Source organism: Phalangium opilio, unplaced genomic scaffold (assembly GCF_054372755.1).
Source record: "Phalangium opilio isolate 3A_F unplaced genomic scaffold, DU_Popi_V2 ptg000329l_1, whole genome shotgun sequence".
Classification (NCBI taxonomy): Eukaryota; Metazoa; Arthropoda; class Arachnida; order Opiliones; family Phalangiidae; genus Phalangium; species Phalangium opilio.
This window is the reverse complement of record NW_028324226.1, coordinates 2788170-2809677: the sequence shown is the minus strand read 5'-3', so window position 1 is coordinate 2809677 and position 21508 is coordinate 2788170. Positions and strand designations below refer to the sequence as shown.

General features: G+C 36.6%; 4 protein-coding genes across 7 annotated transcripts; 2 read left to right on the top strand and 2 right to left on the bottom strand.

Annotated features, from left to right (window-relative positions):
* On the top strand, positions 1-4766 carry LOC149610302 (uncharacterized). The gene is made up of 13 exons (XM_089859451.1): positions 1-175; positions 259-685; positions 771-887; positions 969-1055; positions 1123-1440; positions 1508-1699; positions 1953-2075; positions 2268-2464; positions 2551-2705; positions 2784-2974; positions 3760-3841; positions 4401-4510; positions 4584-4766. The coding sequence occupies exons 1-13, from the start codon at positions 42-44 to the stop codon at positions 4602-4604; spliced, it is 2154 nt and encodes a 717-aa protein (XP_089715577.1). The 5' UTR covers positions 1-41; the 3' UTR covers positions 4605-4766.
* On the bottom strand, positions 4757-5439 carry mRpL17 (mitochondrial ribosomal protein L17). The gene has a single exon (XM_089859460.1). The coding sequence runs from the start codon at positions 5398-5400 to the stop codon at positions 4849-4851; it is 552 nt and encodes a 183-aa protein (XP_089715586.1). The 5' UTR covers positions 5401-5439; the 3' UTR covers positions 4757-4848.
* A 154-nt stretch (positions 5440-5593) lies between these two features.
* g (adaptor-related protein complex 3, delta 1 subunit-like garnet) lies at positions 5594-19320 on the top strand. Of its 3 annotated transcripts, none has more exons than XM_089859443.1 (26): positions 5594-5847; positions 6057-6152; positions 6242-6403; positions 6479-6586; positions 7209-7338; positions 7607-7746; positions 10525-10598; positions 11728-11777; positions 11936-11964; positions 12169-12217; positions 12679-13100; positions 13166-13269; positions 13338-13563; positions 13626-13771; positions 13840-14065; positions 14136-14488; positions 14566-14689; positions 15150-15539; positions 15614-15796; positions 15892-15939; positions 16875-17012; positions 17086-17226; positions 17293-17378; positions 17440-17564; positions 17667-17749; positions 18249-19320. In XM_089859443.1, exons 1-26 carry the CDS (start codon positions 5752-5754, stop codon positions 18378-18380), a joined length of 3861 nt encoding a protein of 1286 aa, XP_089715569.1. In that variant the 5' UTR covers positions 5594-5751; the 3' UTR covers positions 18381-19320. The 3 variants fall into 3 exon arrangements, with proteins under 3 accessions (XP_089715569.1, XP_089715570.1, XP_089715568.1); XM_089859442.1 differs by having other exon boundaries at positions 5595-5847; positions 11915-11964; XM_089859444.1 differs by lacking the exons at positions 17440-17564; positions 17667-17749; positions 18249-19320 and having other exon boundaries at positions 11915-11964; positions 17293-17382.
* Positions 18909-21003, bottom strand: LOC149610299 (telomerase RNA component-interacting RNase-like). Of its 2 annotated transcripts, XM_089859461.1 has the most exons (3): positions 20530-20995; positions 20130-20198; positions 18909-19583 (listed from the first exon to the last, which is right to left on the bottom strand). In XM_089859461.1, exons 1-3 carry the CDS (start codon positions 20809-20811, stop codon positions 19479-19481), a joined length of 456 nt encoding a protein of 151 aa, XP_089715587.1. In that variant the 5' UTR covers positions 20812-20995; the 3' UTR covers positions 18909-19478. The 2 variants fall into 2 exon arrangements, with proteins under 2 accessions (XP_089715587.1, XP_089715588.1); XM_089859462.1 differs by lacking the exon at positions 18909-19583 and having other exon boundaries at positions 20130-20306; positions 20530-21003.
* Positions 21004-21508: the final 505 nt, after the last annotated feature.

Genomic DNA, 21508 nt, shown 5'->3' with positions numbered 1-21508 from the left:
TTTAAAGGGCCCCGGTGACCGGCAAGGCGGCAACTGGTTTGATGTTATTTAAACACGTGTGTTTTGTAGCTAATCAGCTTGTAAAATCTGTTTTTATTACACCTACAATTGGGAGGAGTAGAAAATCGCTTTGTAATAGAATTTCTTTATCATTTGGAGTTCAACTTCGTAAATTGTACTTTATATTTACTATTTATGTCAAATTGTCAATTACCGTTTACATAAATAAATATTAACATTAAGCCTTGGCCTCTTAAGCTCTGTTTCAGAAATGTCAGTGTCAGTGAAAGTAGCCGATTATGGAACTTGGAAATCTCCCATAACTAGCGATGTAGTTTCCAAAGGGGGTGTTTCACTAGCGGGAGATTTAGAAGTTGATGAAGAAGGTAGAGTTTACTGGATTGAAACCAGAAGTTCCGAAGCTGGAAGGAACGTTATTTGTTCCTTTAAAACTGGTGGTGACAAAGTTAAAACAGACTGGACACCGGAAGGATTTAATGCCAGAACTAGAGCTAGCGAATACGGTGGTGGTTCCTTTTTTGTTAGCAAAGACGGGGCTGTTTATTTTAGCAACTTTAAAGACCAAAGATTATATAGACAAAAAACTCCTAATAGCTTACCTGAACCGGTAACGGAAGATAAAAATAAAAACTATATGTACGCTGATGGCCAGTACATTTCACCTGTAAGATAAGATAAAATATTTGAAAGCGAGGAAAGGTCATAGGGCAGTCCCAAATTATTTATTGAACCATCCATTTTATATATAGCTGAAAAAAATTGTAGCGGTAAGAGAAGACCATAGTGGTGTTGAATCCAAAGCTAGAATTGAAAGTGAAAATACCATTGTTGCCATTGACCCTGAGACAAAGGAGGAACATGTTTTAGTAAAGACACACTTTCTTTCTGTTCCGTTCCGTTTAGTTTTACATTTTTAGTTAAATATTTCAAATTAATTAACAATGTAGGTATCCGGTGCCGATTTTTATAATTCGCCACGTGTTAGTCAGGATGGAAAAAAATTAGTTTGGGTAGAATGGAACCATCCAAACATGGTTGGTGAAAAATAGTTCAAACTTTTCTTATTGAACCGCAATTTCCAAACATCAATGTTTGCCTTAGCCCTGGGATTCGACTGAAATTTGGTACGCCAAAATAAATGATGACGGAACATCCATTATAAAGGATAGCAAAACAAAAGTTGCAGGGGGTAATGATAATAGCGTCATCCTTCCCAAATGGTCCCCCGAAGGAGAACTTTACTATATCGATGATCGTAACAATTGGTGGAACTTGCATCATTTTAATTTGGAATCTAAAGAAATCCAAAATATTGTCCCCAAAGAAAGTGAAATTGGTGGACCACAATGGATTTTTGGAATACGTGGTTACGCTTTTGGACCTAAAGGATCTAACGAAATCTACGGTTACTTTGATGAAGTACATATTAGAAGAACAGTTTTACTTTCAGTTGTTTTGTTTCTGCAAAGTTTATTATTTCATTCAGGAACTATCGGTGTATAATACAAAAACATCCGAGCTTAAAAAAATTTCAACAAGTTCTTTGAAAACCACCCAAGCTTGCGAGATGAGCCCAACTGATACTATAGCTTGTTCCAATAATGGACAACTTTTCTTGATATCTGGAAATCCTTGTCAAGCTTCAGCATTATATCGACTTGACCCAAAATCTGGAGAAGTTAGCTGAAAATTTATATAATTTTGCTCTTGAGCTGTCGTTATTGAAACTATAATGATGCGCAGTTTAAATTAGGAACTACTTGACACCAGTGGTGTGCGAGTCCCGTTTTTTTCTGTTTTGAGCCGAGTCCGAGTATCAAAAATAACTCTAACTGAATGAGTACTCGCACACCACTGTGTGACACCCTTTTGTTGTGATTAAGCTCTACCGCAATTTGTCTAGATATTGATTTAATACTTTTGTTTTTAAGGCAGAAACTATAGTTTCTACTATAACAGAGAAAATAGATGAGGGTTATTTATCAATTCCTGAAAAAGTCAGCTTTCCTACGTCTTTTAATGGCACGTCTTATGGATATCTTTATTTACCAAAGGTATATTAATTTTAATTAGAGGTGTGTAAGTCCTCGCGTCCCGTTTTCCAGCCCTCGCGTCCCATTTCCCAGCCCTCGCGTCCCGTTTTCCAGCCCTCGCGTCCCGTTTTCCAGCCCTCGCGAGTCCTGGAAAGCGTAATTTTAATTAAGTTTAACCTGAGACGAACAATTAAAATAACTTATCATTTTTAGAACAAAGACTATATAGCTCCAGAAGGCCAACTACCTCCCCTTATGGTTCGAGCTCATGGAGGGCCGACTGCCTCTGCAAGATTAGTTTTATCACTTAAACATCAATATCTAACTAGCAGAGGAATAGCGGTACTAGATGTCAACTATCGGGGAAGTACTGGATTTGGACGAAAATACAGAGATTCCCTGAAGAAAAAGTAAACGTAAAATTTGTATTAATTGCGAGTCCGAGTCCGAGTACAAAGTACAAAGTTTAAGATTTTTTTACTACGCCGCAATCTAGTTGGGGAATTCTTGATATTGATGACGTAACAAATGGAGCTCTTTTTCTTGTGAAATCTGGGAAAGTTGACGGAAATAGATTAAGTATTGACGGTGGATCAGCTGGTGGTTATACAACCATAGCGGCATTAACTTTTAAATCAGTTTTTCACGCTGGTAAAGATAACGACATCAATTTGATTAATTAACCTAATCACTTACACAATTTTTGAAAGCTCAATAATCATTTTGTAGGAATTAGTTTTTATGGTATTTCTGATTTGGAAGCGTTAGCAGTAGATACTCATAAATTTGAAAGCCGTTATTTGGATAGTTTGGTTGGCGCTTATCCGGAAGAGAAACAAGTCTACATTGATAGATCACCCATTCATCATACGGAAAAATTAAGCAGCGCCATAGCATTCTTTCAAGGAGGCGATGACAAAGTATGAATGTTAATATTTTAGTTTCTGAGCAGTGGTGTGCGAGTACTCATTAAGTTAGAGTACTCGGTTGGAGTATTGACTCGATACTCGATAACAACACATTGAAGTACTTAAAAAAGGTTTGACGATAACAAGTTAACAACATAGTTGAAGTACCCAAAAAAGGTTCGAGTAGCTTTTCCAGTGGTGTGCGAGTACTCATTAAGTTCGAGTACTCGGTTCGAGAATCGACTCGATACTCGATAAAAACAGTTGATTTACTTAAAAAAGGTTCGAGTAGCTTTTCCAGTGGTGTGCGAGTACTCATTAAGTTCGAGTACTCGGTTGGAGTATCGACTCGATACTCGATAACAACATAGTTGAAGTACTCAATAAAGGTTTGAGTAGCTTTTTCAGTGGTGTGCGAGTACTCATTAAGTTAGAGTACTCGGTTGGAGTATCGACTCGATACTCGTTAGCAACACATTGAAGTACCCAAAAAAGGTTCGAGTAGCTTTTCCAGTGGTGTGCGAGTACTCATTAAGTTAGAGTACTCGGTTGGAGTATCAACTCGATACTCGATAACAACATAGTTGAAGTACTCAAAAAAGGGTTCTAGTAGCGTTTTCAGTGGTGTGCGAGTACTCATTAAGTTCGAGTCCTTGGTTTGAGTATGGAGCCGAGTACTGGACTTAGTTTTGCATTAGGGGCCAAGGCTTAGGCCGGGCCCTAATAAATCATAAACTGTATGATCATGGATTTTATAATAGTTTTATTATTGATAAGTGTTCTTTTTTTCCCTTAAGGTTGTACCACCCTCACAAGCTGAGAAAATGTTTGAAGTTTTGAAGAAAAAGGGATTGAAAACAGCTTATATTCTTTTCCCTGGTGAATTATAGTGAAACTATAAACTAAATTAAAGGGAGGGTGAAGAAGAAAATCAAGTGATTTTTTATCGATGCTTCTACTAATTATAAGACCAGTCTGCGTAGTGAAACATTCAGGAAATACTTCCTGTTGTAATATCATTAGGTTCAGATTTTAAGGATAATTTTAAAGAAGGTCCTCCGACCAATCGCGGAACGCCTTGCCTTTTTGTTAACAAAATTCTCGTGGCACGCTCCATGTCTCGCGCCACGATTGTCACGTCGCGCGCAAATTTTATCAAATCTCGTGATAAATTTCATTCGACACGGAACGTGCCACGAGAATTTTGTTAACAAAAAGGCAGGGCGTTACGCGATTGGTCGGAAGTCCTTCTTTAAAATTATTAATAAAATCTGATCCTAATTTGAATTTTAAAATCATTCGGAATCTGTATTTCCCAAATGTTTCACTATGCAGACTGGTCTTAAAATTGGTAGAAGAATTGATAAAAAATCACTTGATTTTCTACTTCACCCTCCCTTTAACGGTTATTACAACTAATATTTATTTGAATTCATAGAGGAACAACATGGATTTAGAAATGCTAAAAACATTAAAAGAACTATTGACGGAGAGTTATATTTCCTTGCCAAGGTTTTTGGATTTGAAGCTCCTGATATAGAAGTTGAGGTATGAAATAAATTTAAAACATTAAATTTTTTAATTATGTTAATTAATCCTTTATCTAATTGCGCATTCGCAGATGGAGATTCTCAATATGTAGCCCGAGTAAAAATTTAAAATATGTATTTGTTTTTCTACCAAAAAAGTAATTTCCGAGATAATGTTATGTAATTTAAGTTATTATTGGATAATTATTTGGTAAATGTTGTCATGTTATATAAGTAAAATTTTATACTACAAATAAAGAAATGATTCACTCTAATGTGTTTGTTTTTTTAATTGATGCTTTCTTAGAAACTTATCTATACAATGCTCTTCCCGTATTCAAAATGAACAATTTAAATTTAAATATTATTTTTATCTCGCCTTGCCCCTTCTAAAAGCATATTTGTGATGCTGTTTCTATTGGGAGGAGGGCGGAAATTAGGCATGGGTGGGTAAGGATTTCCACGCAGTTCCAAGACAACTCTATCCACTTGTGGTCGATTTCCTTTATTTAGTTTCAGATTCTCGTAATTGATAGGGACTTGATGCATCAACGTGAATGCCGAGGTGTAGTCCACGTATCTCGGGACCAAAACTTTAAATAACTTATGAATTAGTTGTTTTTCTTCCAACCAAAAGTCTGCCAGTTCCATCGTTGGTTTGTGACAATCTCCATTGCGAATGGCTTCCGTGATTAGTCTCTCAGCGTACCCACGAGCTTCAATACCTCTGGGTTTATTTAATTCGATTCGTTCATACTTATATAAAGCCGTAACTGTAGCCCGTAATTTTTTCAACCGTCCAAGTGGACCTTCCGGTTGCGATAATAGAATTTTCTTTTCAAGTACAGGAAATTTTAATCGTGGAATTAATTTTCCAACCTTTAAAGTGAGCGGTTTTAGTTCGGCCATAACTAAGCCTTTGCCCTTTTACCCTTAAAAATTATTTACAAGATGGCGCCACTGACTATGATGGCTCTTTAAATGTGAATTCCACAGTGTCACGAGTTCAATACATGCTTAAACTTTCCCGCTTTTAAAATCGAGTTACCTGATTGGTGAATGATTTGATATGCTCGAGTTCGCCGGTAGTCTCGTGATTTTTACGCCCTCTGCGAATATGAAGACGTCAAAAGGTCGTCACGTGATAAGATCCGCCATAGCTAGTCTACGCTATGGGATCGTGCGAAGTGCGAAAAGTAGATTAACGCGAATTAAATTTAACACTTAGGTATTGTTTTGTAATAGAATTAGCTTAAAATTATGGCATTACGGAAGGTTAAAGGCAATATCGAACGTATGTTCGACAAGAATTTAACAGACCTAGTACGTGGAATAAGAAATAACAAGGAAAATGAGGTAAGAAGATTTTCTGTTTCTTATGTTGCTCCCAATATCGAAGAAGCCAAGGCCCATTCACTCAGTGAAAAACATTTTCTGAACGAGTGCACTTATGGTTATGGAAGAATGTTTTGATATAATTAAATAATCCATTTGGGGAATTCGTTTTGTTTAAATCATGATGAACATTATTTGTGGCTCAGTTAAGATTTAAGTATTGTTTTAAGGCAAAATATGTGGCTCAATGTATCGAAGAAATTAAGGAAGAACTTCGTCAAGAAAACATCTCCGTTAAGTCAAATGCAGTGGCCAAGCTAACATATGTAATTATTTTTTTTTTTTAAACCTAAATTAGCTCTTTAAATAACGTTCTTAGATATTAAGTAGCATCTTCATTTTTATGTATTTGTAGCTTCAAATGTTAGGGTATGATATTAGCTGGGCTGCTTTTAATATCATTGAGGTTATGAGTTCGACCAAATATACTTATAAGAGGATTGGGTATTTGGCTGCATCTCAGAGTTTCCATGAAAGTACCGAAGTTCTTATGCTAACTACTAATATGATTAGGAAAGTAAGTATGGTATAATTAGGGGAATTTCTGAGTTTGTAAGAGTGTTTCATTAAATTTTCACACACATAAATACAGGATCTTAACAGCCAAAATCTCTACGATGCTGGTACTGCTATGAGCGGATTGGCTTGTTTTGTTACACCTGATCTATCTAGGGATTTAGCAAATGATGTCATGACTTTGGTTAGAGTCCTTAAAATCATTCTGTTTTCTCCTTTTATCAGGGTTCATACAAACCTGGAAAACCTGGAAAAATCAGGGAAATAAATAGTTGACGAAAAATTCAGGGAAATTTCGAATTATTAGTAAAATTCAGGGAAATCAGGGAAATTTGCGTCAAACAGGGGCCGAGTAATTGAGCAAAATGTTCGTGAACATTCCCTCCATAGAATTAACATTACACTAAACTTTGGAGGCTCATAACTCTGGTTATATTAGAGATACGGGGATGTCCTTTGAGTATGTTATAGTCCTATTTGCCCCCCATCCAACCATACTAAAAACTTCGGGCTACGACAAACTGGGGCCGAGTAATTAAGAAAAATGTTCATAAACATACCCTCCATAGAATTAACATTACACTAAACTTTGGAGGCTCATAACTCTGGTTATATTAAAGATACGGGGATGTCCTTTGAGTATGTTATAGTCCTATTTTCCCTCCCTCCTACGGGGAAAAATCTGGAAAACTCAGGGAAGTATATAGGGAAAAACCTGGAAATCTCAGGGAAATTGGTTTTCCAAAAGTTGTATGAACCCTGTTTTATTGAATTTTACTTGAAATATCCAAATGCTTGGTTTGTAGTTAACGTCAACCAAACCCTACCTAAGAAAGAAAGCTGTTCTCTTAATGTACAAAATATTCCTAAAATTTCCGGATGCACTGAGGCCCGCATTTCCTAGGTTGAAAGAAAAATTAGAAGATCCTGACCCAGGTTAATTTAATAAAGTTTTGAAACTATAGAGTTATATTTGCTGAGGGGGGGTGAGACGTCATTGGTTTTTCAGCCAATGAAATTAACAAGCCAACGGATGGAGTCACCTTCTGGTGGCTATAGAGCTCATGTTAAATTCTGCCGCCAAAAAGGCGAATGGGCGGAGTTTAATGTCACCCTCCCCGTAACCGATATTACTCTATTAAATTTAGCATTGAAGAAGAATTAAAAATTAATATAGTAAATTCATAAATGTATATTATAATAGGTGTTCAGTCGGCTGCCGTGAATGTGATATGTGAACTAGCTAGGAAGAATCCAAAGAATTACCTGTCTTTGGCTCCAATCTTTTTCAAATTAATGACCAGTTCCACTAATAACTGGATGCTCATAAAGATTATCAAATTGGTAAGTTTTGATCGTGATTAATTAATTATTTTCCATCAGTAGTTATAGGTTTGCAGTGAGTTACATTTAAATTATAAAGATTGTACTCGTTTAATTAATTTACTGAGCAAATTATTATTTTTAATAAATTAAGGGAAAAATATTTTAATAATAAGCTTATATTTGTTAGGCCAACAACTTTATTTGACAAGTTTTTTCTCTTTCGCTTTGATTGCTTTTGGTTGTTAATTAATTAATTAATTAATACATTTAATCACTGGGCTTAATTATCAATGAAAATATTATATTTTTTATTGTCTTTTGCTAAGAAAAAAAAAAAAGGTCAACATCATTCAAATGGTATTATAATTAATTCCATGGTTCTTTAACCAATTTTAGTTCATATTTGTTTTTCTGGCATGTTTTGGGCTCACTTGCTTTATAATACGTAACGAATGATGTTTCAGATATTGTCCCTTATCTGGTTTTTTTTTCCGTTGTTTTGTATGTTGTTTCCCCCATCTTGGAAGTTTTTCTTTCCTTCTTTAAAGGGAGGGTGAAGTAGAAAATCAAGTGATTTTTTATCGATTCTTTTACTAATTTTAAGACCAGTCTGCATAGTCAAACATCCAGGAAATACCACTTCCGAATGATTTTAAAATTCAAATTAGGTTCAGATTTTAAGGATAATTTTAAAGAGGGTCCTCCGACCAATCGCGTAACGCCCTGCATTTTTGTTAGCAAAATTCTCGTGGCACGCTCCATGTCTCGCGCCACGATTGTCACGTCGCGCGCAAATTTTATCAAATCTCGTGATAAATTTCATTCCACACGGAGCATGCGTGCCACGAGAATTTTGTTAACAAAAAGGCAGGGCGTTACGCGATTGGTCGGAGGTCCTTTTTTAAAATTATCCTTAAAATCTGAACCTAATTTGAATTTTAAAATCATTCGGAGCTGGTATTTCCTGAATGTTTCACTATGCAGACTGGTCTTAAAATTAGTAGAAGAATCGATAAAAAATCACTTAATTTTCTACTTCACCCTCCCTTTAAGTGATTTTAATGTTTTAAAATGGATAAGCTGTAAATAAATATAAATATTAGGGTCATGACCTTTTTGAATCTTTCACGGTGACGCGGCGTCACTACGTGTGGTGGTGTAAGTGTTCTTTTTTCTATCCCATATTTTTCTTCCTTCTTTTTTGTCTCGTTCTCCTTCGCAGTTTGCCGTTATGACCTTAATTGAACCCAGGCTGGGTCGAAAGCTGAGTCAACCTCTTATTAGCATTATTCGCAGGTAAACTCTGCCATAGAAATTAATTTTCCTTATATAGTGGAAAAAAACAACAAAAAAAAACGTTCTATCAAAAATTCTGGTTACTAATACAATACAATCTGGTTTTTAGGATTTTTCTCTTAGTACCCGTAAATGAAATAATATATCGCTTTCTGGACTGTTTTAGTATGAATGAATGTTATGTGTGTGTGGTTTGCCTTCCTCCAGCCTTTTTTTCCCCCTCTCTTGAACCAATATCCTGCAGCTGCATTTGCAAGGCCAATAAACTATAGCTCTCTCTCTCTCACTCTCTTCTTAACCCTATTCTTCATTTCTTTTGTATAAATTCTTGGTTTTATTTTTATTCCTTTGCATTTTCGAAGCATTAATTACGAAGGTAGTAAAACATAAAAAAATAACGATAAGATATTTGTAAACTCATAAAAATTTAAGTCGCTATCTCTCTTACCATAAGTTGATAAGATATGTTTCATAAGTTTGCCACCGGTTACTGAGAGAGGACCGTGAAACGTCGTAGATTATTTTAAAGCGACACCTGGTGAGGCTCTGTCAAAGGCTTAGAACCGAGGGGTCCGACATTCCCAAGGGTACGGAATTTCGCGATTTCGCCAAAGATTTCGGGATTTCCTCTTTGATTTCGCGATTTCCCCAAAAATTTTCTTCTTTGATTTCGCGATTTTGCCAATGATTTCGTGATTTTGACAATGATTTCGTGATTTTTTCGTTGATTTCGCGATTTCACCAAAGAAATAGTGGTTTTTTTTTCTTGATTTCACGATTTCGCCAAAGATTTCGGAATTTCATCTTTGATTTCGTGATTTCTTCAAAGATTTCGTGATTTTGTGTGAAAGATTTTGCGAGAAGCATACGGGATTTCGTGTAAATGTCGGACCCCTCGCTTGGATCAGACTAAGATGGTCTGCAAAATCGCGTGTAGTCAATTCTCGCGTCGTTCTCAAACTATCTCTAGCATTACGAATGTTTAGATAGTGTCATACTTATGCAACATACCTTATAAACGTATGCTCATACGAAGTAATCTTTAAACTGCCATAAAGTATCTGTAATTTACATATTGGCGACCATTTTTATCTCATGAATTTCATAAGTTACATTATGCCTATATAGACCCGAATCCTCTTTAGTTCATTGGCTTTTGCAACATCTACTACCAAATTATTGGGATGTGGGCGGTCCTTTTGCTTTCTCGCAATTTCTAATGCAAGAAAAAGTAGTTCAAGTTGCATACTTAGTTATTTACAAGTTGCAATGTGCCACCATCTTGAAGGGGAACGCAATTTCTATATTAAGTTTAATGGTAAAATGAATTAAGGCTATGTAACGTAACGGTTGTAAGGCCAACATACATGTCATACCAAATGCTTTTACATGATTTTTCCTATTTTTATCCAAATTTTTAGACTAAAGTGTTCTTGTTATCCCAACAAACACTGGCCGCCATATTATTCTTTCCTTAATTTTTCCCTCACCTCTTTGCAGTTTGGTGCCTTGACCCCGCTAGAGCCTAGGCTGGGTAAAAAACTGATTGAGCCTCTAACTAATTTAATTCACAGGTAAAAGTTTGAGTTTGATTTTGGTTTAGACTTCATTTTTTTTAAGTTCATTCTCGTTAAATCATCACGGATTTTTTTTTAAAGAATTATTTATTCTCCCCTAACTCGTAGACATTTAGACCAAAATCTCCCGATTTGTAACTATGTACTCGATAGAAACCTAGCTATTAGCGCTATAATCAAATTTTGGTTTTTAATTTAAAAGTGTTAATTTGCGTATTTTATCCTTTTTTTTTATTTTTTTTTTATATTTATTTTAAATTTGGACGAGTGAGTGTGGGAGTACATGCTTACATATCATTTTGGTCCAGAAATTAAACATATAGTCGCTAACTAAATTACTTAAGTAAAGGAACAGGACAGATAACATTATACCTTTAAAGAACGGCCTTTTTCTAAATATAGATGGAAAAATATTAAAAGAAATAAATTATTTCTCGTTACGAAATATTAATAATTAGCATTTAATTTGTCTTAAAAATAATCAAGGACTACTGCGCCGCCGTCATTTTTTTAGTGGCGTCTGCTAAATCGAACCCCTTACCCCCAAACCAATGGCGGATGGCGCAGTAGTCCTCGTTTATAAGACCAAGAAGTGATATCTAGTTTATTGGGGAGAAGGTTTAAGATGCCTAAGTATTCGCGCGACATAGTCCCAGTCTCTCTTTCAAAATACAAGGGGGGGGAGGTAAAAGGAGGTCGGGCTATTTCGCTACACTCTCCTCAGTCGGAAAATATGATTGTAATTTTCGTCATTCACGTCGCGCTGATGTGAGTTTTCAAGAACCAATGAGATGCTGGTTTTAATTTAGAGGCGTGGATTAACTCCGGACGTACTATACGTTTGGACTGGAGATAAAGCTGGAAATGTGGAGGCGAATTCATACCTTCTCCCTAGTAAACTAGATATCACTTCTTGATAAGACTAATTAAATGCCAATTGTTTTGTAATAAGAGATCATTTATTTTCTATTTATGTTTAGAAAAAGAAGGTCGTTTTTAAGGTATAATGTTATGTTATCTGAACTTTTCCTTTAATTCCAACGTGGATATTAGGCTCGCTACATTTAAAATTTTATTTTAAATTAAATTAAACTGTACTTATTTTTGGTTATAAAACCCCCTATAGCACATCAGCTATGTCTCTCCTCTACGAGTGTATCAACACTGTTATTGCGGGTAGGTTTTTCTACCGGTCATTTCAATGTTTCATTGTTTTTCATTTGTTTTTTTGTTTATGTCTGGTTCTTGAATCGTTAATTTGTTGTTTTTTTAAAAAAAAAATATTTGACTTGTCAATTTTTCTGTGATTACAGTCTTAATTTCTATATCTTCAGGGATGCCCAACCACTCCGCTTCAATTCAGGTACCAGTACCTGGTTTTATTTAAAAAAAAAAAGAGGAACAAAAAATAAAATTATCTCTGCATGAGGATAAACAGGACACCTTACACCCAAAACACCCATTTTTTTTTTTTTTTTTGGTTCCTACGTTTGGTTTCCAATTTTTATTATCTAAACACTTTACTGTTACCATTCTCAAAATATTTTCATTTTTATCAACTGATTAGCTTTGTGTTCAGAAGCTCCGTATTCTAATAGAAGATTCGGATCAGAACCGTACGTTTAATTTTAATCTGTCAATGGAGAAACTGGCTTAGCAATAACTATTAATTAAGTTATAGCAAGAAGTGATATCTAATTTTATTGGGGAGAAGGTTTAAGATGCCTAAGTATTCGCGCGCCATAGTCCCAGTCCCCCTTTCAAAATACAAGGGGGGAGGTAAAAGGAGGTCGGGCTATTTCGCTACACTCTCCTCAGTCGGAAAATATGATTGTAATTTTCGTCATTCGCGTCGCGCTGACGTGAGTTTTCAAGAACCAATGAGATGTTGGTTGTAATTTAGAGGCGTGGATTAACTCCGGACGTACGTTTGGACTGGAGATAAAGCTAAAAATGTGGCTAATTTATACCTTCTCCCTAATAAACTAGATATCACTTCTTGGTTATAGCTAAGTCTTTTTATCTATTCATTTTATTCTTGGGGGTATTAAATCAAAAGATTCGTTCGACATTTCAGTGAAATATTTGGGATTATTGGCCATGTCAAAAATTCTAAAAACTCATCCGAAAAGCGTTCAAGCCCATAAAGATTTGGTGCTTCAATGCCTAGATGATAAAGACGAGTCTATTCGTTTAAGGGCATTAGATCTCCTTTACGGAATGGTCTCTAAGAAAAACTTGATGGAAATTGTCAAGAAATTGATGGTTCATATGGATAAAGCCGAAGGAACCGTCTACAGGGATGAACTCTTGTCCAAAATCATTGATATTTGCTCCCAAAACAATTACCAGTTCATTACAAATTTCGAGTGGTACGTCAGCATCTTGGTCGAGTTGACTAGGATAGAAGGAACAAAGCACGGAACGATTGTGGCGGCCCAGATGCTAGACGTAGCCATTCGAGTTCAGGCTATAAGAGCCTTTGCAGTTTCACAAATGGTATGATTTCCGGTGGAGAATCATTCGGAAAAACCAAAAGCAAAAGTTAACTGTAAGGATTTCAGGCTATTCTCTTGGAAAATGCTCATTTGCTTGTCGGAAATGCTGAAAAGAATAGCATTTGTGAAGTTCTTCACGCTGCAGCTTGGATTTGTGGGGAATTTTCCAAGTAATTTTCGAGTTTAAGTTCGGGGATGTTTAAGGTTACTGTTGAAATTATGCCTCCTTTCCGCGTAGTTTACTGAACAATCCCAGATCAACTCTCGATGCCATGGTTCAACCGAGAGTAACCGTTCTTCCTCCTCATATTCAGAGCGTCTTTGTTCAAAATATTGCCAAGCTTTTTTGTAAGCTCGTTAGGAAAGCCGAAGAAGAGGAAATGGATTCCATTGAATTGGGTCAAATGCTTATAGAGAAACTTCCTATCTTTGTTCAAAGTGCCGATTTAGAAGTTCAAGAAAGGGTACGTATTAACGCCTAACCTTTGAAATTGAAAATTAAAACGGGTATTATATTCTTTATCAGGCATCGTGCATTCTTCATCTAGTTAAGCAGGTTGTAAAACTTCAGGGTAAGGGCGAAAAACTTAGCGAGGGCCTGGAGTCTTTGTTTGCAGGCGAACTAAATCCAGTAGCTCCTAAAGCTCAGAAAAAAGTTCCTGTTCCAGAAGGGTATTTATTATTTATTAGAATGAAAGGTTGAAAGTGTCTTTGAGGCTTTAACCGACATTTTACTTCAGGCTAGATTTAGACGAGTGGATTAACGAACCATTGTCAGAATCTTCCGAAGATGAAGATGTAGGGTTAGATATATTCATTAAAACTGATCACCGAATAATTCAGCAAACCGAGCAATATAAGAAATACGAGCCTACTGAAGATGACATGGTACGAATGAAAGAAGCTAGAATTAGAGAGCAAGATAATAATCCTCATTATCTGAAGGCAGATTCGTCTAACAACAAAGTATATTATTAATTGAATTTGGCTTACCTTTCTTATAGATTTTGTCCTTATATTAATATCCTCTTATTAGGTTCTGCAAAATCACGCTGATGTTGATAACATTCCCGTTGCCGAAATTGATTTATCAGTACCATTACACATTCCTGGAAAATTAGCCCTTCCCGGTTTAATATCCTCTGACAAATATTTGAGGATAAGCCGTGACGAGAGTAAGAAAGTTTCCAAGAAAAAGACCAAAAAGAAGAAGAAAGGAAAAGGAAAAGCGATTGCGGAAGAAGAAAGCGAAGAGGAAGAAGCTGAAGCTATTCATCCAGTGACAATTTTGACTCCAGAAATGCCAGAAGGCGCCAAACTTTCCGATGATGATGATGATGAAAGAAACCCCGATGATCCGCACAAAGCCTTAGACATCAATCTTGAAGAGTATGATTTGATTTTGGAGAGTGCAAAGAGGAATTTTTCAGTTAAAATTTAAATTTACTTTGATATTGCACTTGCAGGCCATTAAGAGACGAAGAAATATTACCCGTCAGGTTGCATAGAGTTCCAGATCCCGTTGCTTCTAATCAGACAACCACTGTCAAAAAGAAGTCTAATAAAGAGAATAAAGAAAGAAGGGAAAAGGTTAGTTAGTTTAGTCGGAGAATTATTATGCTCCGTTACATTCTCCAATCATGGATTAACTAACGCTAGGGATTTTTCACTAACTGGGTTTCCCATGTAATTCTATCGCCAACTACATGTTCCGAATTATTCCTTGATTCCCCTCTTCATTCCCCCAATTTATTGGACCAAACCGGATGTAGATATAGCGCCATCTCTCGGCAAAATAAATCGTTTTGCCCAATTTAGGCATAGACCACGTGATATTTGGTCCAATTTTCTTATAACTTCCTGTTAGGGATAGTAGCTGCTGCTAGGCGGCGTTTGGAACATGCATGCGTTATCTTTTTGGGGGAACGAACTATCCCTAGCGTTAGTTAATCCATGCTCCAATCATGATAATAATTAAACCAGTTTATTGGTTTGAACTTGAAGACTAGATCAATTCGTAACTTAGTTTCGTAACTTCTTTCTTTTGCAGAGAGATAAAAAACATCGAAACAAGGAATCGAAACATTCAAAACATAAAAATAAGAAGGATTTATTGGGAAATGAAGTGAAGAAAACTGATGACGAAAGTAATAACTTGGCTGAATTATTAGATAATGATAATGACGCAATTCCTGCGGAGATAACTAATGGGCCAAGCATCAAAAATCATGCCAAGGATGGTGGTAAACTAGACGACATTGACTTCTGGTTGTCGTCTGAAAATAATTCGGATTCCAAGATGATCTCCGCGACTAATACCAATGAAGATAATGCGGCAAATAATAAAGAGCAAACTTCTTTAGATTCGAGACAAGTAAAAGAGAGTAACAAAAGTAAAAGGCACACTTCAGGAGCCAGCCATGAAGGATCCAAATCGGAGGTTGTTAATTTGATATTTATATTGTAGTTAAATTAAAGAGTTAAATTAAATTTATTTTAATTCGTTTTTTCAAGAAAAATCAGGGTAAGAAGAAGAAAGAGAAGAGAGAAAGGCGGAAGAGGGAACACAAGAACTCGTTACTTTTGGAAGAGACACCGAGAGATAAGAATGATTACGAAGAAGCTGCTGGAATTACAACACCAAGTAAAGAACCAGGAACCAGCATCACTCAAACACCCATGACTCCATCACTGCCAGTAATTTAATTAAGATTAATTTAATTTCGTGTTTATTAAATCAGTTTGTTATAAATTAAAATATGTATAATTTATTATTTATTATTATTATAAAGCCTGCATCAAAATACCAACTTCTCGCTGATGATGAAAATATCAGACTGGTAGGGATTGAATTGATTATTTTTAGGCTTAGATAAGGGAATTGGATGAAAATTAAATTGCTATTCAGTATTCATTAATAGACTGGTTTTAGTTTAAAATAGAGGTGTACGAGTCCTAATTTTATAAGTCCAATTACCCAGGACTCGCCGCGGAGTCCAATTACCCGGTACTCGCCGCGGAGTCCCAATTACCCGGTACTCGCCACGGAGTCCCAATTACCCGGTACGCGCCGCGGAGTCCAATTACCCGGGACTCGCCGCGAGGTCCAATTACCCGGGACTCGCCGCGGAGTCCCAATTACCCGGGACTCGCCGCGATGTCCCAATTACCCGGTATTCGCCGCGGAGTCCAATTACCCGGTACTCGCCGCGGAGTCCAATTACCCGGTACTCGCCGCGAAGTCCAATTACCCGGTACTCGCCGCGGAGTCCAATTACCCGGTAGTCTCCGCGGAGTCCAATTACCCGGTAGTCTCCGCGGAGTCCAATTACCCGGTAGTCTCCGCGGAGTCCAATTACCCGGTAGTCTCCGCGGAGTCCAATTACCCGGTAGTCGCCGCGGAGTCCAATTACCCGGTAGTCGCCGCGGAGTCCAATTACCCGGTACTCGCCGCGGAGTCCAATTACCCGGTACTCGCCGCGGAGTCCAATTACCCGGTACTCGCCGCGGAGGCCAATTACCCGGTAGTCGCCGCGGAGTCCAATTACCCGGTACTCGCCAGTCAAGCGAGTCCTCAAAGAAGTCAAAAATTGTTAATCTAATGCGAGTCCAAAATGTTTTACTGACTCTCAGATTTGCGAGTACTCGTACAGGCCTAGTTTAAACTTCGCTGTTAGAATTTGAATGCTGGAATACTCCAATGCCCTCAAATAAGCCCAGGAGACTTGTGGTTACTTTCAACTTGTAACTAAGGTCATCGTTCTTGGTTTTGTAGACATATGAAACGAGAGTTTTACCGGGACAAAGGCATCAAATTGTAGTTTCCATTGTTTTTAGCAACAAAAGTTCATCTCATTTGAAGGAGATGGAGTTTAACGTTTTAGACACTCTAAATTCTAAATTAGTTCGAGGGGTAAGCTTACTTTATTTGGTGAATCGCGTGCTAAGAACTTAAGAAGCCTAATTATTTTGCCTTCTCATTTAAGTCCGATACAAATTCTATGGATGCTGTTAGAGTGCCATTTCAATTGCCTCCTGGAACACTTAATGAAGGCCAATTTGCATTCTCAACCCAAAGTATCATTATGCCTCAAAGATTGAGGGGAACCCTCACTTATATGAAAGAAGTACGGGATTGAGTCATTTATCCTCGAGAAAACATTAAATATTAACAAGCCGGTTTTTGTTATCAGACTGAAAGCGGTTTAACGCATGAGAAACTAGATTTCAAATTGAACCTTCCAGTGTCCGCCTACATGTTAGGAACTATGTACAAAAGGTAATTCGCGTTTAAAATATTCGTAGGAAAATATACTAATTTTCGTGTTAAATACTCATAGGGACACTTTCACAGAATTGTTGAGTAGCGGTGAACTCTCGGCCAAAGGCGTTTTCGTTTTAAATAATATAGATCTGGAATTTTCACAGATTTTAGCAAAAATTTGTTTCCACTGCCATTTTACCGGTAATGAACACGGAGCGTGTGTCCTTCTGTCGTTTATTCAGGCAAAGTAATGAACTAAATCCTGATGAGCGAGTCTCTTTTTTTTTTCTTCTTTGAACTTAGTGGTGGAGCAAGTAGGTCAGAGTGCCTCGTTGTATAGCCGGTCAATTCAGGACGATCATGTTTGTTTACTAGTTAAACATGTGGTAAGTTGTTTTACATTACCAATAACAGAAGTGAGATGAGACTAGAAGTACTGAGCTAACCAAATTCTTCACTTGGTGAAAGTGAATATTCTTGATAAGACACCAACGGTTGGCCCTCTGGTGGCGGTTTCAGAATTTTCCCTCCAAAACGTGAGACGCTCGCGGCGGTAGACGGCCGAACTAGATTCAAGCACCCGCGTCCGTGTTCCGCCGCTTTAGGCTGAGGGGAAGGGGGTAGGAAATGTTTTTGGAACTCGACCAATTTTTTTCTCTCTAGTGTAGGCGCGAAGGAAGCGGCGTAAAATCCTCAAATTTGTTCACTAGTGCCAGGATCTACTATCAATGCTAGACTGGCCCTTTACTTCTAGTCTCATCTCACTTCTGACTATAATGTATTGAATATTGATCTAACGTATAATTGAGATGAAATGCCAAAATGGTGGAGTGTAGAAGTTTACTACGTAGGTTAAGTAATCAAATCAACTTAAAACATTCTTAGGATGCAACTCGATTGAGTGTGGATGGTAAAAGCACCAATTCCCAATTGCTTCCCAGTTTATTGGACGAAATTAAATGTCTATTCAATACGGCATCGAGTGCCATGACCCAAGAACCTATTTTGAACCCTTAGTCCACAATTTATACTACAAATTCTAGTAAAAAACAACTACTAAAAATTAATACCTATACTTTTTCTTGGCTTTTTTTTTAATTAATTAATGGAAAATTATATAAAGAAAGCAAATTTGCTTCTACACATCTATTATGATTATGAATGGTAAATGAATTTCTCCATCGTTAATTTAATAACTTTGTTAAAAGACTACGGAGAGATATTTTATCAAGGGTTACAAAATTATAGGAACTTGGCAGTTCTACGTCAGGCTACCTTCCAGTAGTGCTAAAAAACATACCAGGAGGAGGGGCTTATATAGCTTTCATTCTGTTAAAAAAACATACCATAATGGCGCTGGGGGCGGAGTTAAGCCCGAATTGCCAAGTCCCTATTAAGAAAAAAGTTAAAAAACAAACCTTTGACTTGAAAATTATGGTTTTATTTTCCAATTTTCATTTTAAGTACTTAACGTACAGCATAATTCATGATAATTGGCCAATGGTTTATTGGGAGGTTAAATAGGTGTTAAAAAAAAAAGACAAAATGGCTTCAAGTGTTTATTTTTATTTTTGCTGTTATTATATTTAAAAATTCAAACTAATTAATTATTTTTCAACAATTAGGGGAAACCGGGGGAGGGGGGGGTGAATTTCAAGGTAAGGTTATACTTATAATGAATTGGTTAATTAGTTTTTATATTTAATTAATTAATTTAACTCGAAACATCTCATGATGGTATAGAAAAACAAAACCACGATTGATTCCTGCCTAATAATAATAAATTTAATTATTAAAAAGAAAACTAAAAAAGACACCGCTACAACATCTCTCCAAATTCACGGAGAGAAAGTAAAATTTGTCCAAGAAGTTTATTCTTGTTATAAAAAAGGGGGAATTAACTGTAAATATGTGAGAAAATAATTATTATTACAATTAAATGTAAAATGATATTGAATTAAGACTTTTTAATTAATGTTTTTTTTATCCTACATATTTTAGGTTTGTTTGTTTGTTTGTTTGTTTGTTTGTTTGTTTGTTTATTTAAGGAGATAAAGGAATGTAATATTTTTTCCCCCAAAAGGGCTGGCTATATACAAAGAATTTTTTTTCTTTCTATTTCACGAGTGGTCTAGTTTTACTATCGTCTTCGCAAGCATGCTTTTTATATTGGTTCACTTCAGCCATATACCTAGACCAGGCATCTTTTGGATTGTTTTCCTGTTAATGTTACGTACTGTCAATTTATCCAGGTAAGTTTGTTACGTTACCAGAAGTTATTTATTCAAAGTAATTTAAGCATTAAGGAAATGTGGGTTTCTTTTATTTTACTTTGAATAATGAACTTCCAGATATGGTTATACCATGGATAAAGAATGCGCGTGCGGAAATTTGTTTTCACGCTATAGGATAGGCAACTCCCTATCTCGAACGACAGCTTATTCTGTATAAACTCTGTTACAACATCGGTTGTCAACACGCGCAAACCTAGGTCTCTATGTAATCTAGCTTTGCGCGTGCTGACAAGAGACAAAAAACTTCAGGATCTTCAGGATTTAAAATCGTTTAAAATATCCTGAAGTTTTTTGTCTCTTGTCAGCACGCGCAAGGCTAGATTACATAGAGTCCTAGCTTTGCGCGTGCTGACAACCGATGTTGTAACAGAGTATATACAGAATAAGCTGTCGTTCGAGATAGGGAGTTGCCTATCCTGTAGAATGAAAACAAATTTCCTCACGCGCATTCTTTATCCATGGTTATACTTACGGGTTCTTCTTTTTTCTGTTTCTTAACTATGCCAGTCTTTAGAATTTTTCCTCCCCGTCTCTTACCCACCTGAGGAGAAAAGAAGTACCTAGACTGTTTAGTATCGGGTCTCTTTTTAAGGTATGAACCATGGATCTAAGCGATGACCATGTTTTTATGTGTGGGAGCAATTTTCAGCTAAAAAAAATTAGAACAGTTTCAAGTAGTAAAGGGTACCGCGGAATATCACTGACATTAAGCACCCATTCTTAAATTCTAACAATTTTTTTTTTTTTTTTTTATTTAGTTCTAGAGTTGACCTAAATAATAAAACCTGTTAAATTTCTTTTAAATTCAAAGTCAAAAAAATCTTATATGTAGTGAGTTTTTGGTACCAAGAGGTTGCTAGACTAAGACTTACAAGGGAATAGAAAGGTTTCTTTGGTGGTTCGCTTTCAGTCTCTTTAGTTTTTACACTGCTTGATGGTAAGTCATTGGCGTTATCGAGGCTAACAGAATTATCAGATGTTTCAGCTCGAATTGGATTTTGCTTCGCTTCTTCCATGCGTCTTTTGAATTGTTCCATGAAACTTCCGTCATTTGCAAAAGTGTTAAAGCCTTTCGCAGTTTGCGAATCATTACTTTCACTGTTGCTATCTCCATCATTGGAATATGTGTCTCGAGATGAATCACTGTCTGACATGGTTAATCAATTCAAATATAATCGCTTCAGTATAAAATTATTTCTTATAATGGTTTAATCCAAACGGAAATAAATTAATCAATTTATTTGTGGACTAAGGAAAACCCGTCATAACGTTACGTGATAACGGTTTCAGCGTTTCTAAGGAACTGGAGGATCATTTCACCTTTAACCCAAAGCAGATGACGGAGTACATTTCCGGAACAGGGTTGGAAATAAGACAGGTATACAAGTCCAAAACTAGTTTATTAATTGCTCGGACCAGTTTATTTATTCCAAAACTTAGGGTCACTGGTCCCAAGGACCACTTAATTAATTACCGTTTTTGGAAAAAATAGACGGTGGGACCAGTTTATTAATTCGGGGTTCCTTATAAGAAATCTTCTAGCTCACACATTTTCCACCAATTCTACTACTATGTAGTTAGTACTCCTTGGCTACAACTTCCCTACTAAAGCATAGCCACTCGATCACTCCATGAACGCTGGATCTCTAAAGGGACCGGAAAACGCCCGCCTTCCACTGTACAAACCGAGTCCTCTCTAGCATAGCGTCGGGGGAAGGGACGGGGGTAGTGAATTAGGGAACACTCAAGGCCATTCGGTCTTTTGTGATTCTGAATAAACCTATTGAAAAGAAATTTAAACGACCTTGGCCGTACCCGGTTTTTTTATTTATTTTTTTACAAAGCAAACGT

Bases quoted from the DNA above. Each gene is read 5' to 3' on its own strand.
- g (XM_089859442.1), top strand. From the start codon at position 5,752: ATGGCATTACGGAAGGTTAAAGGCAATATCGAACGTATGTTCGACAAG. The intron at 11,965-12,168 runs GTACCAGTACCT...TCAACTGATTAG, and splicing joins ACCACTCCGCTTCAATTCAG to CTTTGTGTTCAGAAGCTCCG. The intron at 13,772-13,839 runs GTATTTATTATT...ATTTTACTTCAG, and splicing joins AAAGTTCCTGTTCCAGAAGG to GCTAGATTTAGACGAGTGGA.
- mRpL17 (XM_089859460.1), bottom strand. From the start codon at position 5,400: ATGGCCGAACTAAAACCGCTCACTTTAAAGGTTGGAAAATTAATTCCA.
- LOC149610302 (XM_089859451.1), top strand. From the start codon at position 42: ATGTTATTTAAACACGTGTGTTTTGTAGCTAATCAGCTTGTAAAATCT. The intron at 1,056-1,122 runs GTTGGTGAAAAA...TGTTTGCCTTAG, and splicing joins AATGGAACCATCCAAACATG to CCCTGGGATTCGACTGAAAT. The intron at 4,511-4,583 runs GTATGAAATAAA...GCGCATTCGCAG, and splicing joins CTCCTGATATAGAAGTTGAG to ATGGAGATTCTCAATATGTA.
- LOC149610299 (XM_089859461.1), bottom strand. From the start codon at position 20,811: ATGTCAGACAGTGATTCATCTCGAGACACATATTCCAATGATGGAGAT. The intron at 20,199-20,529 runs GTAAGTCTTAGT...TTTTCTCCTCAG, and splicing joins AGAAACCTTTCTATTCCCTT to GTGGGTAAGAGACGGGGAGG. The intron at 19,584-20,129 runs GTAAGTATAACC...TAACATTAACAG, and splicing joins AACAGAAAAAAGAAGAACCC to GAAAACAATCCAAAAGATGC.